Source organism: Vespula pensylvanica, chromosome 1 (assembly GCF_014466175.1).
Source record: "Vespula pensylvanica isolate Volc-1 chromosome 1, ASM1446617v1, whole genome shotgun sequence".
In the NCBI taxonomy this organism is placed as follows: domain Eukaryota; kingdom Metazoa; phylum Arthropoda; class Insecta; order Hymenoptera; family Vespidae; genus Vespula; species Vespula pensylvanica.
This window is the reverse complement of record NC_057685.1, coordinates 2,007,414-2,021,731: the sequence shown is the minus strand read 5'-3', so window position 1 is coordinate 2,021,731 and position 14,318 is coordinate 2,007,414. Positions and strand designations below refer to the sequence as shown.

Here is a 14,318-nt window from a genome sequence, read left to right as displayed (position 1 = left end):
TTAAGTCTCCTTCATTCATAATTTGATTTAATAAAATTTATAGTCGTTCTTTAAGAATGTCCAAACGACTAACCTGCCTGGTACTGATATCGAGATAATAATGGAGATAAGAGATAATGCCAACACTTCGTTCGACGTTGTATTATAATGGTGATAAAAGTGTACAAAACTGGTTGTGCAGCTGTACTTTATATGATATATAGCTAATATTTTAGTGTCACATTTCAATTAAAAAAAATTTTCTTTTTGAGTTTATAATATCATGTGGCCTTATTACGAAACCGAAGACTGGAGTGTTTTGCCTCCTGAATACAATCGAAGGTACGTCTATTTATATTAATGTATGGTTGATTTGTATATATGTAAAATTTACGTTTTATAATTTTCACATTTTTTCTAAGAATACTTGATAAATAAAATAACTTGAAAATATAAAAATATATTCAAAAATTATATTATATTTTATTACAAGTCTAATTTCAGAAAAATTTTTAATAAAAATCGTATATATCCGGTATAACATTTTTGTTATTTTTCGATTGAGAAAATAAACATATTATTATTTAGATATTTTTTGATCAAGTAACAATCGTAGTATACGTATCGTCCTTTTATCTTTAACTAATGTACACTTTCATACAAGAAAATCTTAACAAAGAACAAACATGTACATATCCACATACGATTGTGCAATGACACTTATACAATCGCTTCGTATAATCAATTGTAAATCGTTTGGCAATTTCGTTCGATAGATGATAAATAAGATAATAATAAATGCGATTATCTTATCATGGAAGAGTATGAGTCAATTATAAACATTCAAATGTGCAAATTTTTCGCGGGTCGGTAGTATTCTGATCATGATATCAAATAATAAAGTGTTTCGTTACACGTGAAGTAAAACAGTAAAGATTTAATAGCAATTATTAAAAAGAAGAAGGAAAAGAAAATAAAAAAGAAATTAAGATAAAATTTATCGTTTGTGTAAGACAATATCGTCTGTAAAAATAATGTCAACGAATATTGTCAGATGACGTTGTGTTTGACACGCAATCAAAAGAGACAAATATAGAGTCTATTATACATCATAGGGGGAGAGATGAACGTAGATGACAAGTGCTCCGCCATTTTGATTCTCGTACGACTAGAGCGCGCGTAGTGCGGGCGATCTTTCGTCGTGTGCTCTACAGGCTGCTCGCCCGTAGAGACGTACGATTATGAACGACGATTTACGGACCTTGATTATAAACTAAAGATTGTTTATCGAAAACGAAAATTCGTGTAACATTTACGATACTATCGAGTGAATAATCGTGTACGGTGATTACGATAAGAAAGAAAATATATATATAAGAGAGAGAGAGAGAGAGAGAGAGAGAGAGAGAGAGAGAGAGAGAGAGAGAGTGAGTGAGTGAGTGAGAGAGAGAGAGTGGGAGGGAGGAAGAGAGGGAGAGAGAAAGAAAATCAGGCGCGGCGCACTGTATGCGAAGTGTGTACGAGGGCGCCCGATTCGTGATACCTACCTGGGAGGCGAGGCATTTCTCTCGCCGTTTTGTCATATACGGAGTTTGCTGCGTGTAGAAAAGTGGCCGACACGACAGCAAACTCGAAAACGCGCGCCTCCGTGTCGTCTCGTTATTGTACGACGCTCGATCGTGGCCGTGAGAGAACTTCTTTGCAAAGTTCATCGTCGATCGGGTACCGTTTTTGACAGTTTCAGAAAGGGGAGGACAAGAAAGAGTGTGTGCGTGTGCGTGTGTGTGTGAGAGAGAAAGAGAAATAGAGGAAAGATAGCTATAAAAAGAGAGAGAAAGAGGGAAAGAGTAAGACTTAACCCTTTGCCTTCGATGCAGTCCTTAATAAATGAGAAGACTATTTTTTTTATGTAACCGGTTTATAAGTACACGTTTTGCAATATGCTGCCAGTCTTTGCATCGAACACGCTTTCGTGGTCAATAGACACGTGAAATTGCGATCGAATAACGTTCAAGGACTCCGATAGTCGATTCCGAGTAACGCGTTTCCTCTTTAGATCATTTTTCGTGTCGTTTGCCTCCGTGAAACCGGTTATCTTATGTTTACGATATACTTGTCATTTTAATTATATATAATAGTGGATTTTCAAATCGATTTTTTCTTATCTTTTTCTATCTGTTTTGCAATATGATAGTGTTATAAGGTTCGTTTTTGAAGAAATTTTATTGATATAAATATTTGAAGATTTTGCTCTTATAACTTTTGTATTTGATAGTTTCTTTTTCTTCTTTATATATATATAAATATAATCATATATATATATATATATATATATATATATATATGATTTTTTGTATTGTATATATGTATTAAAATATCAGGAAAAATATTAGCGGGGAAAAATATCAATTCTATACTGATAGATCTTTCGTGCTATTTTTTAAATAACTTATATGCTCTTATACTTTTATAGCTCTTTAAAAAAATAATGAAAAAGAAGAGATAGTTTAAAATTATTATTGTCATGGTTTTAAATGAATGAATCATATGCTTATGGTTGTGAGAGTTTAGTAGTACAGATGGTGTTTGATACATGTAAACTAATGGTTTTTGATGTCATCCATGTCTTTCTTTTAATTTTAACGAATTGGAGTTAGTGTTTTATTTTGGTTGTGCTTGTGATTTTATTCATTAATATTTTTTTTTAATTTAAAACAAATTATGGTTGTCATGCTCCATAATATGACTATCGTGTGTCCAATAGGAGGAGAGCAACGTGTTCCCTAATCATCACCAATTCATTTTTACTAGAGACGTCTATCAATTAAATTTCAAAACCAGCCTGTGAAACCATGAATGCCTCAGAACATGGGTAATGTTCCATTCCTAAATCTTCGATAAATGATTTATATTTTTAAGAATTTAAAATATTTCTTTAGAATTTAATATAATTGGCAATATCTTCTGTCATAATTGGTTCATTTTAAATATCGAATATTGTTTTTAAAAGACAGTAAGAGATGGGCTTGTTCTTGAAATTAAATAAATAAGTACAAGTGTCATTGCATAAACAGATGGTGGACAGTAACATTTGTGTGCATATAGTAGGCTGCGTGTGTATTCTTTCAGGTTTAACCCAGCCTTTAACATGGCTTCCATAAAACAAGCTTTCAATGAGGCAGTAGAGAGAGGTAAGTATTAAGTTTATATTTACAATGCTTAAGTATATGCATTCAATTTAAAATATCAACTTTATATTTTGCTTATAAGAGCAAGCTTCAAATCATAAATTTTTTAATAAGCTGTAATTGCTTTGCTGATAAAAAATATGATATTCCAAATTATTTTTCTAATTATGTTTGTGTATATTTATGTTTATAATTTTATGATTTAGATAACATGGCCCCTTATATTTTTTTCTTCTTCTTATGGTATATATTTTTTCTGTACTTATTTAATAGATTATACATGCTTATTATATCCAATATATGCTTATTCATTGTGGTATCTCATGAGAATGACTATCAAATCATCATTGCACTTTAACTCATCATAGAGCTGCTAACACAATGCACTGATGTTACATCTATAATTTAAAAGTTTCAACAGTTAGAATGCCGGCACCAACAAGGTTGAGAGACTTGATCAGACAAATAAGAGCAGCTAGAACAGCAGCAGAAGAAAGGACAGTAGTAAACAAAGAATGTGCTTATATTCGTTCAACATTTAGAGAAGAGGATAGCGTTTGGAGATGTCGTAATATCGCAAAACTTTTATACATTCACATGCTTGGGTTAGTAATAAACATTTGTTTCTTTTCTTCTTCTTGATAAGATTTTCCTATAATAAAAAATTATTATTATTATAATCACTATTATAATAACGTTATAAATTATATTTTTAGATATCCAGCACATTTTGGACAATTAGAATGTTTGAAACTTATTGCGTCACCCAGGTTCACAGATAAACGTATAGGCTATTTGGGAGCAATGTTACTATTAGATGAACGACAAGATGTTCATTTATTAATAACAAATTGTTTAAAAACGTGAGGACTTTCAAACTGCGATAAGATACATTCTACTTATATACAAAATTATGACTTTGTTACTAACTATTAATTTCTCATTTATAGCGATTTAAATAGTTCTACACAGTTTGTAATTGGTTTGGCCCTTTGTACATTGGGTGCTATTGCATCGCCAGAAATGGCAAGGGACCTTGCTTCTGAAGTTGAAAGACTGATGAAATCACCGAATGCATATATTAGGAAAAAAGCTGCATTATGTGCTTTTAGAATTATTAGACGTGTACCAGAATTAATGGAAATGTTTTTACCTGCTACACGAAGTTTAATTACAGAAAAAAACCATGGAGTGTTAATAACTGGCGTTACTCTTATTACTGAAATGTGTGAAAATAGCATTGATACATTAAACCATTTCAAGAAGGTATGTTTATATTCCTAAATATAAACATTATAAATATTCTAGAAATATGACGTAGTATAAATGATTAGAAAGAAATAACAATAAGTCAGTTGTTAGATACACTTTAGAAAATATAACATTTTTTATATGTTAAATATTAATGGACGTTGTGTGACTAAAATTCACATAAAATTGTTAATGGAAACACTTTCACAATGGAAAAGAATGCAGTCTCATGTCTCAAACAGTAAAGATTCAATTAAAAAAAAAAAAAATTTATATCAATAACTTCATTACATTCGAAAAAAATTGAATTATTATGTTATTTTATACATACGAGTTAAATTTTCCAAATTGCTTTTATACATTATAATCATCATAATATAAATGTCGTTTTATTTTCTTCAGGAATGCGGCCATCGAGAGGTAAAAGCCATATAAGTGTTTAATGTATACCTGCATGTTATGCTTCATACACAGACTTCATTCTTTTCTTTTACTTTACATGGGGTTACAATTATGAATTAGGAGGTTAAGGTTCTGTTATGCTGCTTGCAATTATACTATTGATTATAAATCAGTCTATATTTAATATATCTAAATATGTTTTCTTACTATTTCAAATATATTTTTTTTATTATTTTCTGGATGAAACTGTAGGTATACATGTATCTTATTACCTGCTTTCTAAATATACATATAATATTTAGCTGGTTAAGGTGATGCATTTTAGAACCTAAAAAATTTAAATAACAATTAGAGCTGTATTATTTGGGAAATATAATCCATTGCAATACCAATTATAAATACAACTCAGGGTTATTCTGAAGTTTACTAAGAATTTATTTTTCAGTCTTCTGGTTGAAATTTAAACATAAGGATTTATATATCCATATATTTTTAGGTATTAATAAGAGCATGTTACAAACTATTGTTAAATTATTTTTTTGTTATATATAGTATTATATACTATATTTCTTACTATCCTCTTTTATTCTTTATAAGCATTAACAATTGAAAACAATTACTTATACTATATTCTTCTACTTGCACTTTTTTTTTAATGTGCTTTATTGTTTTGTTGCATCAAAGATAAGTTTTGATGTTTAAAAAGAACTATGCTATTATTTCAGATTGTGCCAAATCTAGTGAGAATTCTGAAAAATTTAATATTAGCTGGATATTCTCCCGAGCATGATGTATCTGGAGTATCTGATCCATTTTTGCAAGTGAAAATATTACGTCTCCTTAGAATTTTGGGACGTAACGATGTGGATGCATCTGAGGCGATGAACGATATTCTTGCACAAGTTGCTACAAATACAGAAACCAGTAAAAATGTTGGCAATACAATATTATATGAAACTGTTCTCTCAATAATGGATATCAAATCCGAAAGTGGACTTAGAGTATTAGCAGTTAATATCCTAGGTCGATTTTTATTAAATAATGACAAAAATATTCGTTATGTTGCATTAAATACATTATTGAAAACGGTTTATGTGGATACAAGTGCAGTTCAGAGGCATCGTTCAACAATATTGGTAAGATCTTTAAATGATTAATAGAAAGAAGAAAAAAAAAAAAGAAAAAAAAAAAAAAATTTTTGAAATATCTCGCACTTTTCGTGTATTTTATTTTTCTGTTATAGGAATGTTTAAAAGATCCAGATGTATCAATAAGAAGGAGAGCAATGGAACTGAGTTTTGCACTTGTTAATTCAAGTAATATTAGAAATATGATGAAAGAATTATTGCTCTTTCTAGAACGTGCAGATCCCGAATTCAAAGCCCAATGTAGTAGCAATATAGTAATGTCTGCAGAAAGATTTGCACCTAATAAACGTTGGCATTTGGAAACATTATTTAAAGTCCTTGTTGCTGTGCGTACACTGTAATAATTATAAATTTATTAATAGAAATTTCAATTTTGATTATATAGAAAATAACGTAACGGAACAGTTATTAAATATATTTCTATTTACTACAGGCTGGAAATTATGTACGAGATGATGTAGTAGCTTGCACAATTCAATTAATCTCAGAGACACAATCACAACAAGGTTATGCTGTTAGTGCATTATGGCGTGCATTAGAAAAGGATACATCTGATAAACAACCTTTGGCTCAAGTAGCAACATGGTGTATCGGAGAGTATGGTGATCTTTTACTTTATGGTCCACCATTGGAAGATGCAGATGCACCAATAAACGTTAGTTAGATATCCATATTTTTAAATTGGTAATAAAACATTTAAAACTGATCGAATTTGTATATCTTGTAGTTAACAGAAGATGAAGTTATTGATGTTTATCAAAGATTATTGTGGAGTCCACAAAACACAATTGTTACAAAACAGTATACTTTGTTATCCCTTACAAAATTAAGTACAAGATTTCAAAAAGGAAATGAGTAAGTTTTAGCTTTGTAAAATTTTGTTTGTCCTTTTACTCGATAATACTTTCATATTTACATAATTTAGATAAATCGCAAAATATAAATTAATATGTTATATTTTTTTTTATCTTACAGAAAAATTCGGCAGATTATAGATACGTTTGGTAGTAATTTACATATTGAATTGCAACAACGAGGTATTGAATTTTCACAATTGTTTAGAAAATATGATCATTTAAGACCTGCTTTGCTTGAGAGAATGCCTCCAATGGAGACTGCAAGGCCACAAGCCAATGGTATTATTGGTATGGTGAATGGCGAGCCAGAACAAGAAGATGAAAAATCAGCAGTATTGGAAACGTCTGTTACCCCGTCTGATTCAGTATGTATCAAATGGATAAAAATATAAAAGATGTTAATAAATTATTCATAAAAATATAATTTATCTTTTATAGAGTGCACTTTTGGATTTGCTCGGAAGTACCGATGTTGGGATGACAATGTCAACAGTTACAACTAAAAATGCACCTCCTCCCTCAACAAGTGTAAATAACAACGATCTTTTAGATTTACTTGGTAGTTTGGATATGAATACAGGGGCATCACCTTTAGTACTACCCCAACAATCACAATTAACAACACAGATATTTAATCCTACGAGTACAACAAACTTTTTGGTGGATGGCCTACTTAATTCTTCAGCGCAAATTGGTTCGTATTCGTAAAAAGAAATATTATTACTTATGATTAATATAAATGAATATCTAAATTAAATTTAAATATAATTATAGAAACTTCAAGTATGATTGTTTTGGATAAATCTGGACTTAAAATAACTTTTAAAATGGAAAGACCACCAGATATTACAGACTTATTAATTATAAATATGACAGCACATAATTCTACGAATAGTGCGTTAAGTGAATTTTTATTTCAAGCTGCAGTTCCTAGGGTAAAAATTAAACTTTATATATTTTCATTTGTATATAGCGTTCATACATAATAAAATAAATAATGAAAAAAATATTATATACTTTTTAGACATTCCAACTACAAATGCTGCCACCATCAAGTACAGTTATTCCTCCATCAGGTGAAGTAACTCAAGTAATAAGAGTTACAAATATCAATAATGTGAGTTGTTCTTTTTTATACTTACGAATGTCAATTTTCAGAAATATTTAAACTGCTTAGCTATTGTCGTAAATAAAAATATATATAAAAATAGCTTTTTTGTATAGAAAGAAAATAATTATGTTTAAAAATAATTTGTACAAAAAATAATTATATGATTATATATTTGATAATAATTTGTTGAAACTTATTCTGTGCAACTAGGTACCATTAAGAATGAGACTACGAATTTCTTATACTGGATCAGCAGGGCCAATTTTAGAACAAACAGAAGTAAATAATTTTCCCTCATTGGTATCACAGTGACATCCTACAATACAAAAATAATTGTACATATGCCTGCCTAATAATTAATTAAGTCTGATATAGACCATACACAACCTCTTTATTTTTGAGGTAAAGTGAAAATATGCGTTGACAAAAATGTACCAAACGTTTCTTTTTATTCATTGAATGATTGATGAACATCAGCACGTATAGTGCGAATAGAGTTTATTTTATGGCATGTGCATATCGATATTAGTCTTTCTTATTGAAAAAGGATATCCCACCTGCTCACAGGCACAACCCTGTGTTCAATACTAAGCAATATCATAATTATTTCACTTATGTACAGATTACTTATGTATATTACACATTATTAGATACTGTTCGAAATTGTATGTAATATTCTTAAGTTTTCTCTTTAAAGTATATCATTGGTAGAAGAACTGTTATAAGTCAAGATAGTTATTAAATATTTTTTTTTTTGGTTCTATTATTGATATGCATGCATCATACACTTGTAGATAATCGACATAAAAAGAAAAAACACAAAAAAAAACAAAAAAAAGACATTGAAAAGATGCTTGTTTGAGCAGGTGATACAATATTAATTTCGACAGTTTACAGAAAAAGATCAAGCATAATCGATAATAAATGAATAAAGCGAACATATGAAAAATAATGTAAAATATCATTCATATTATGGTGCATGTCTATAAAAAAAAAAAAAATATATATATATATATATCATTGTAAATATTTTCTCTACCAGGACATAATAAGGTAGGAAAATAATATTGGATACAACACTACTCTATTAATTTGTTAAATTCATGATATTATTATGTCTTCATTTAGTTTGCATATCTTAAAGTATTGGATAAACATAATAGAATCTCTCCGATCTATCTCTTAATAGTATGGATGAATTATGATTGTTCTTAAAAGTGTTGTTGTCCTATTATTATAATGAACAATTAACCCTTGCTGTAATAATTGATCTTTTCTACTATATTTGTAACAAATGAAAAACTCGATTGCCTTGTAAATAATAGATAGGTGCAGTCATATAGAAATGATGAGATTCTTATACAGATGAGATACAAAATGGAATTCTTACAAAATATGAATATAATACAATTATTAGGATTATATCATAGTATTCATTTTTTTGATGTTTTATTTACAAAAATTTTTGTTGCGATTACACCCACGTGGTTGAATATGTGCGTTATAATATCCCTCATTTGCTAATAATGTCGGGGATGCAGTGTTTATACAAATTCGAGTGTATTTAGAATATATGGTAACATTGGAGGGCTGAATTCTGGTTGTTATATAAAATTGGTTTGATTGCAAACATTTAATTGCTCTATATGGGGGGCATAAGTTACTAAAATCACACAATCATAATTTACTAAAACTTAAAAAAATTCGTTGTTTTTAACAATTAAAATAATAAAGTTATATACGAAATTTGATTTGTAATTATGAAAATTGTATTTAACATTTACAAAGCAATTAAAATCAGTGGAATGTGAGGAATTGATGACCGTATATAAGAAGTTTTATATGTTGCAAATATGTAATTATTTAACACATGTAAAGACGTAGTTCAACCGGAATTAATCATGCTCTCATATGATAGAAAAATTAGTTTGCACTATCGAAGTTTTAAAATAATTCATTTTAGGTCTGCCTTTTAAAATTATAATATAATTTAAAAATTCATCTGTCAATAGTTTACAATATGAGATAACAGAAAAATGATAAAAATTTGTTTATACATTTGCACAAAACATTACATTCCTTATCTAATTTATTTAAATTGTAAAGTTTAGTACTTTGTAATTTAAAAAAAAAAAAAGAAAAAAAAGAACTGGGTATTTATCAATGTCTTCAGAGAATGTGTGAAGAAAATTAATCTATTCAATTTTAGAGGGGGTCTAATTTTTATTTTTTTATCTGTATAAAATATGCTTGCTATAAAATAAAAAGTGCAAGGTCTATAAAAATGTATGATACCTACTTAGGTAATGGCAGTGTGGCAGACAAAAATAATTTCGTACATTGAAACGATTATTTTTCAGTTTTTTATACATGTAAACTAACAGAAGAATAATGTACTTAATTTTATTAAATTAAATCTAATGTTAGCATGTTACAGTATAGTTTTATAAGTTTCATAGGTTTAATACATATGGTTAAAAATTTAGCACATCCTTAGTTGATTTTAGTGGAATTAGGCTTCTTTGATCATGCCGGATTTTCATTAACATTATGAAATATTGTTAGATATGTTATTAGTATAATTGTACGCGCATTTTAGCTCCGTCCCTTTATATGTTGTGCGATATGAATGTTTGGAGTGCGAAAGCAGAACAGGTGGGTGTGTTTCTGAGTGGCCTTGTCCTAAAGTCTGTGACACAGTATCAGCCCTTCAGTGGGGTGTGCTCTGCCTACTTGTTCTCAATGCTATATTAGTTTTATAAATATAATTATAAATAAATATAAATATGAATATAAATATAAATATATACATATATATATATATATATATATATATATATATATATATGTGTATATATAAATCAATTGTGAAGATATTGAGTAATGATAAAGATGCTGTATATATACATTCTAGCAAATCAAGGTGTGAAAATAAAATGTATTTTTATTCCACTAAATCTTTAAAGTATACGTTTCGTACGTTTGTTTTGAAAATCATCTAATTAAAAAGATTATTGCAGAAATAACGATACTTCCTCTATATTTTCTATAAGTTACATATTTATGTAATAAGAAGATATGAAAAACTACAACTTGAAAACAGAAAAGTTGTGTATGTAACAAGTATTAATTATAACACACATTGCTTTTATTATAAATACATTTGTTTGGCTTATTTAAAAATTAACTTATGAATTAATATAATTGAATGGCGTTTAACGAGAATCTGTCATATTTGTTCCAACTTGATTAAATAATTTATCTTTAATAATTTGTGCCATTAAACCATGTATAACTTCAATCGTAGTTTTAGAACTATCACGTGTTGCTTTGATAAGTTTTTCAACTGTACTACGATCATGTGGATCTGTTCCACCTAAAACAAATCCTCTTCCAAGTGCAACTTCCGACTGTTCTAATTTATCAGACAAATCAGATATTTGTCCTGTAGTATAATCTGCATTTGTCAATAGACTAGAAGAGCTAAGAGTGTTCACCCAATATTTATTCCATAAAGAATCCAATAATCGTTTATCTAATAACGATTTAAAATATGATACTTCTAAAGAATAATATTGTTTACAATGAACACCAAAATCTTCAATTTTATTTAAAGGTATTGTTTGATATTCTGATGGTTCCTCATTAGCTGGTTTATATCCCTATAGATCAGAAATAGTCATAATGTTGATATAAATGCATTTATCATAAAATACATTAAAATTCTTAATTCCATATTACTTTTACTACACACCTTTGGATAAGTTCTAAATGCACCTAAGCAAACTTTACCCGCAGAAATAGTTCGTACAGGATCAATTACAATAGCAACAAATGGTTCTTGAAAATTTTGGTTAAGCATTTGCGTAGAAACATCGATACCTGACAACCAACATCCATATCCTGGATGACTGTGATACCAACCAATAGCATTCTCTTGTCTCCCAACCTAAGAAAATATTTTAATATATCAGAAAAAAATATTAACACTTAATGCAAATGAACTAAAAAATATTCTTTCGATTTCACCTGTTTTGCAGCTTCTATATATGCAGTCATGTATTCGTATGCCTGAGCTTGGGCATTAACTCTTGTTTCTGTCCCTTCAACAGGTAATGCAAAAGAATCCATAACAATCATTGTATTTGCTGCTACCTTTCCAAGCAGAAGACCCATTACTTCTAACGTTCCACCAGAACGTGCATGCATTACCATTTTTAACAATGCTAATGCTGAGATTTTTATATCTTTGAAAAAATGAGGACTATATTGAGAAAATCCAATAGATTAGTAAAATTAAATATGATTTCTACTTATTATAATCTTCTAAAGAGAATAATACTAAAAATTTATAAAAACTATTACATATTTATATTAGACATACTCTTTTTCCCATGGCTTAGCAGCTAATATATCTTGTTGTTCTTGTCTATCATATCTGTATATTTCATCAACTGCGTTAATTGTTTCAACATTATTTGACATCTCCCAAGTCTTTTGAGCAATAATAGTTTGATCACTGGACGTACTAGCCATTTTTGTTTTCACAAGTACTAGACTGTCTAACTACAATTAAAGCAATTAATTATTTCTCACAAATTATTAAAAAGTCATCATCATTAAATTTTATATCTAATTAAGTTTATCATATATATTATATAACATAAACTATTAGATATTTGTAATAATTCAACTATATAATTAAAATTATAAAATTAACATATATATAAATTTAAAATAATACACATATACAAATTTCATTATAATTTGTAACATGTGTGATCTTCTCAATAATGATAAACAATTATTTTTGAATGAAACTTAACCTAAATCACATACATAGGAATATTTAACACGAATAATGCACTAACATAAGTTTTCAATTGCAAAATAAAATGATTTTCGTATTTGAATTAAAGTTTTTCTTGAAGTTGCCAATAATAACGTAATTAACAACCCGAATATAATTAAACTAAAAATATAACTAAAAATTGCTTTACTTTGAACACAAGAGCTTCTGTCGACATCTATCTGCTGTCTACGTCTAGACATCGCATTTGAGTACTTCCTTAATAATAATAGTTGTTGTCAATAATAATAAATTCCACGAACGTCTACGAATTCAAATAGATAATATCATTTAATTATCCAAATATAACAGTTGTGCAATTATAATAAACGTAAAGTATACTTTATATTACGGATCATTTTTTATTTTTATATATAATTATTCAGATATAAGAGAGAAGAGATATTTGAAATCATGTAGTTTTCTAAAATATAATTACAACTTGCTGTATATCTGTAAACACAAATGCTATGCTAATTTGTTTAATTTTATCTAATTCACTCATACATTTCTGTATTTATATTATTATATTATTAATGGAACGAATTTCAGGATAAACTAACGAACATAACCAACTAAACTTTGTAAGACGAAATTCTTAGATTAAATTTTTAGTTATCTAATATTTAAACAATAGTACATTTATTTAAATATTGCAAGATAAAATGCAATTTAAAATTCCAGTACTTAAAAATTTCGAACTCATGGTCGTTGGCTACATGTAATAAAAACAAAAAAAAGACTTTTGACTGACTTTACAGGATCAGTTTCATTTTGCATTTCGATAAGTAGATATCAAAACTCTCTTTTCCTAAACTTAAAAATTAATACTTTCAATTATTTTAAAATTATTTAAACAATTTGAAACGTGCGAAATATAACCAACTAATATTTAAACAATAGTATATTTATTTAAACATTTCAAAGCTCGAAACATGCGTTAAATGTAAAACAAAAGTAAATTAATATATAAGTAGAATAAAATTTGAACACGCGGCATTGGTTACATTTAATAAAAACAAAAGAAGACTGTCGATTGAGTTTAGCAGTTCTCCAATCAGTTTTATTTTCTATTTCGACGAATAAACAACGAAGCTCTTCTTTCTTAAAGATGGAAACTTAAAAATTAACACTTTCGATTATTTTAGAATTATTTAAACGATATGACACATACGCGGAATGTAATTAACTAATATTTAAACAATAGTTTATTCGTTTAAATATTACAAAGACGGTAATTTAAAATAATTTTAATAAAGATATCAATACTTACAAATTTTGATTTCGGATTCGTCGGCTATGTGTGACGTCAACACAATTGGACCTTTGATCGACTTTGACAGTTATTGGATCAGTCTTGCTTTGTATTTCGACGTGTACACATCACGGATCGCGTTCCTTGGGAGTAATAACGAAGAGTTAAGGTACGTACATTATTATATCGCTCATTTCTTCAACATTCTGCGCATTTTATATTATTTTAGACTTAAATTGTAAAGTGGGGATACATGATCTCGCGTGATGGTAACAAAA

General features: G+C 28.3%; 2 protein-coding genes across 16 annotated transcripts; one reads left to right on the top strand and one right to left on the bottom strand.

Moving 5' to 3' along the window:
• Positions 1-110: 110 nt before the first annotated feature.
• On the top strand, positions 111-10,101 carry LOC122633047 (AP-1 complex subunit gamma-1). 12 transcript variants are annotated; one of them, XM_043821075.1, is made up of 16 exons: positions 876-1,318; positions 2,744-2,851; positions 3,109-3,170; positions 3,589-3,772; positions 3,884-4,030; positions 4,118-4,433; positions 4,821-4,838; positions 5,546-5,956; positions 6,064-6,294; positions 6,402-6,623; positions 6,696-6,823; positions 6,944-7,190; positions 7,264-7,519; positions 7,600-7,760; positions 7,850-7,942; positions 8,147-10,101. In XM_043821075.1, exons 2-16 carry the CDS (start codon positions 2,832-2,834, stop codon positions 8,246-8,248), a joined length of 2,598 nt encoding a protein of 865 aa, XP_043677010.1. In that variant the 5' UTR covers positions 876-1,318; positions 2,744-2,831; the 3' UTR covers positions 8,249-10,101. The 12 variants fall into 12 exon arrangements, with proteins under 12 accessions (XP_043676587.1, XP_043676501.1, XP_043676664.1 ...); XM_043820820.1 differs by having other exon boundaries at positions 877-1,318; positions 3,580-3,772; XM_043820988.1 differs by having other exon boundaries at positions 877-1,323; positions 3,580-3,772.
• A 184-nt stretch (positions 10,102-10,285) lies between these two features.
• On the bottom strand, positions 10,286-13,026 carry LOC122633571 (COP9 signalosome complex subunit 5-like). Of its 4 annotated transcripts, none has more exons than XM_043821623.1 (5): positions 12,937-13,026; positions 12,321-12,502; positions 11,966-12,200; positions 11,691-11,885; positions 10,286-11,598 (listed from the first exon to the last, which is right to left on the bottom strand). In XM_043821623.1, exons 1-5 carry the CDS (start codon positions 12,961-12,963, stop codon positions 11,152-11,154), a joined length of 1,086 nt encoding a protein of 361 aa, XP_043677558.1. In that variant the 5' UTR covers positions 12,964-13,026; the 3' UTR covers positions 10,286-11,151. The 4 variants fall into 4 exon arrangements, with proteins under 4 accessions (XP_043677558.1, XP_043677740.1, XP_043677835.1 ...); XM_043821805.1 differs by having other exon boundaries at positions 12,763-12,965; XM_043821900.1 differs by having other exon boundaries at positions 12,776-12,965.
• Positions 13,027-14,318: the final 1,292 nt, after the last annotated feature.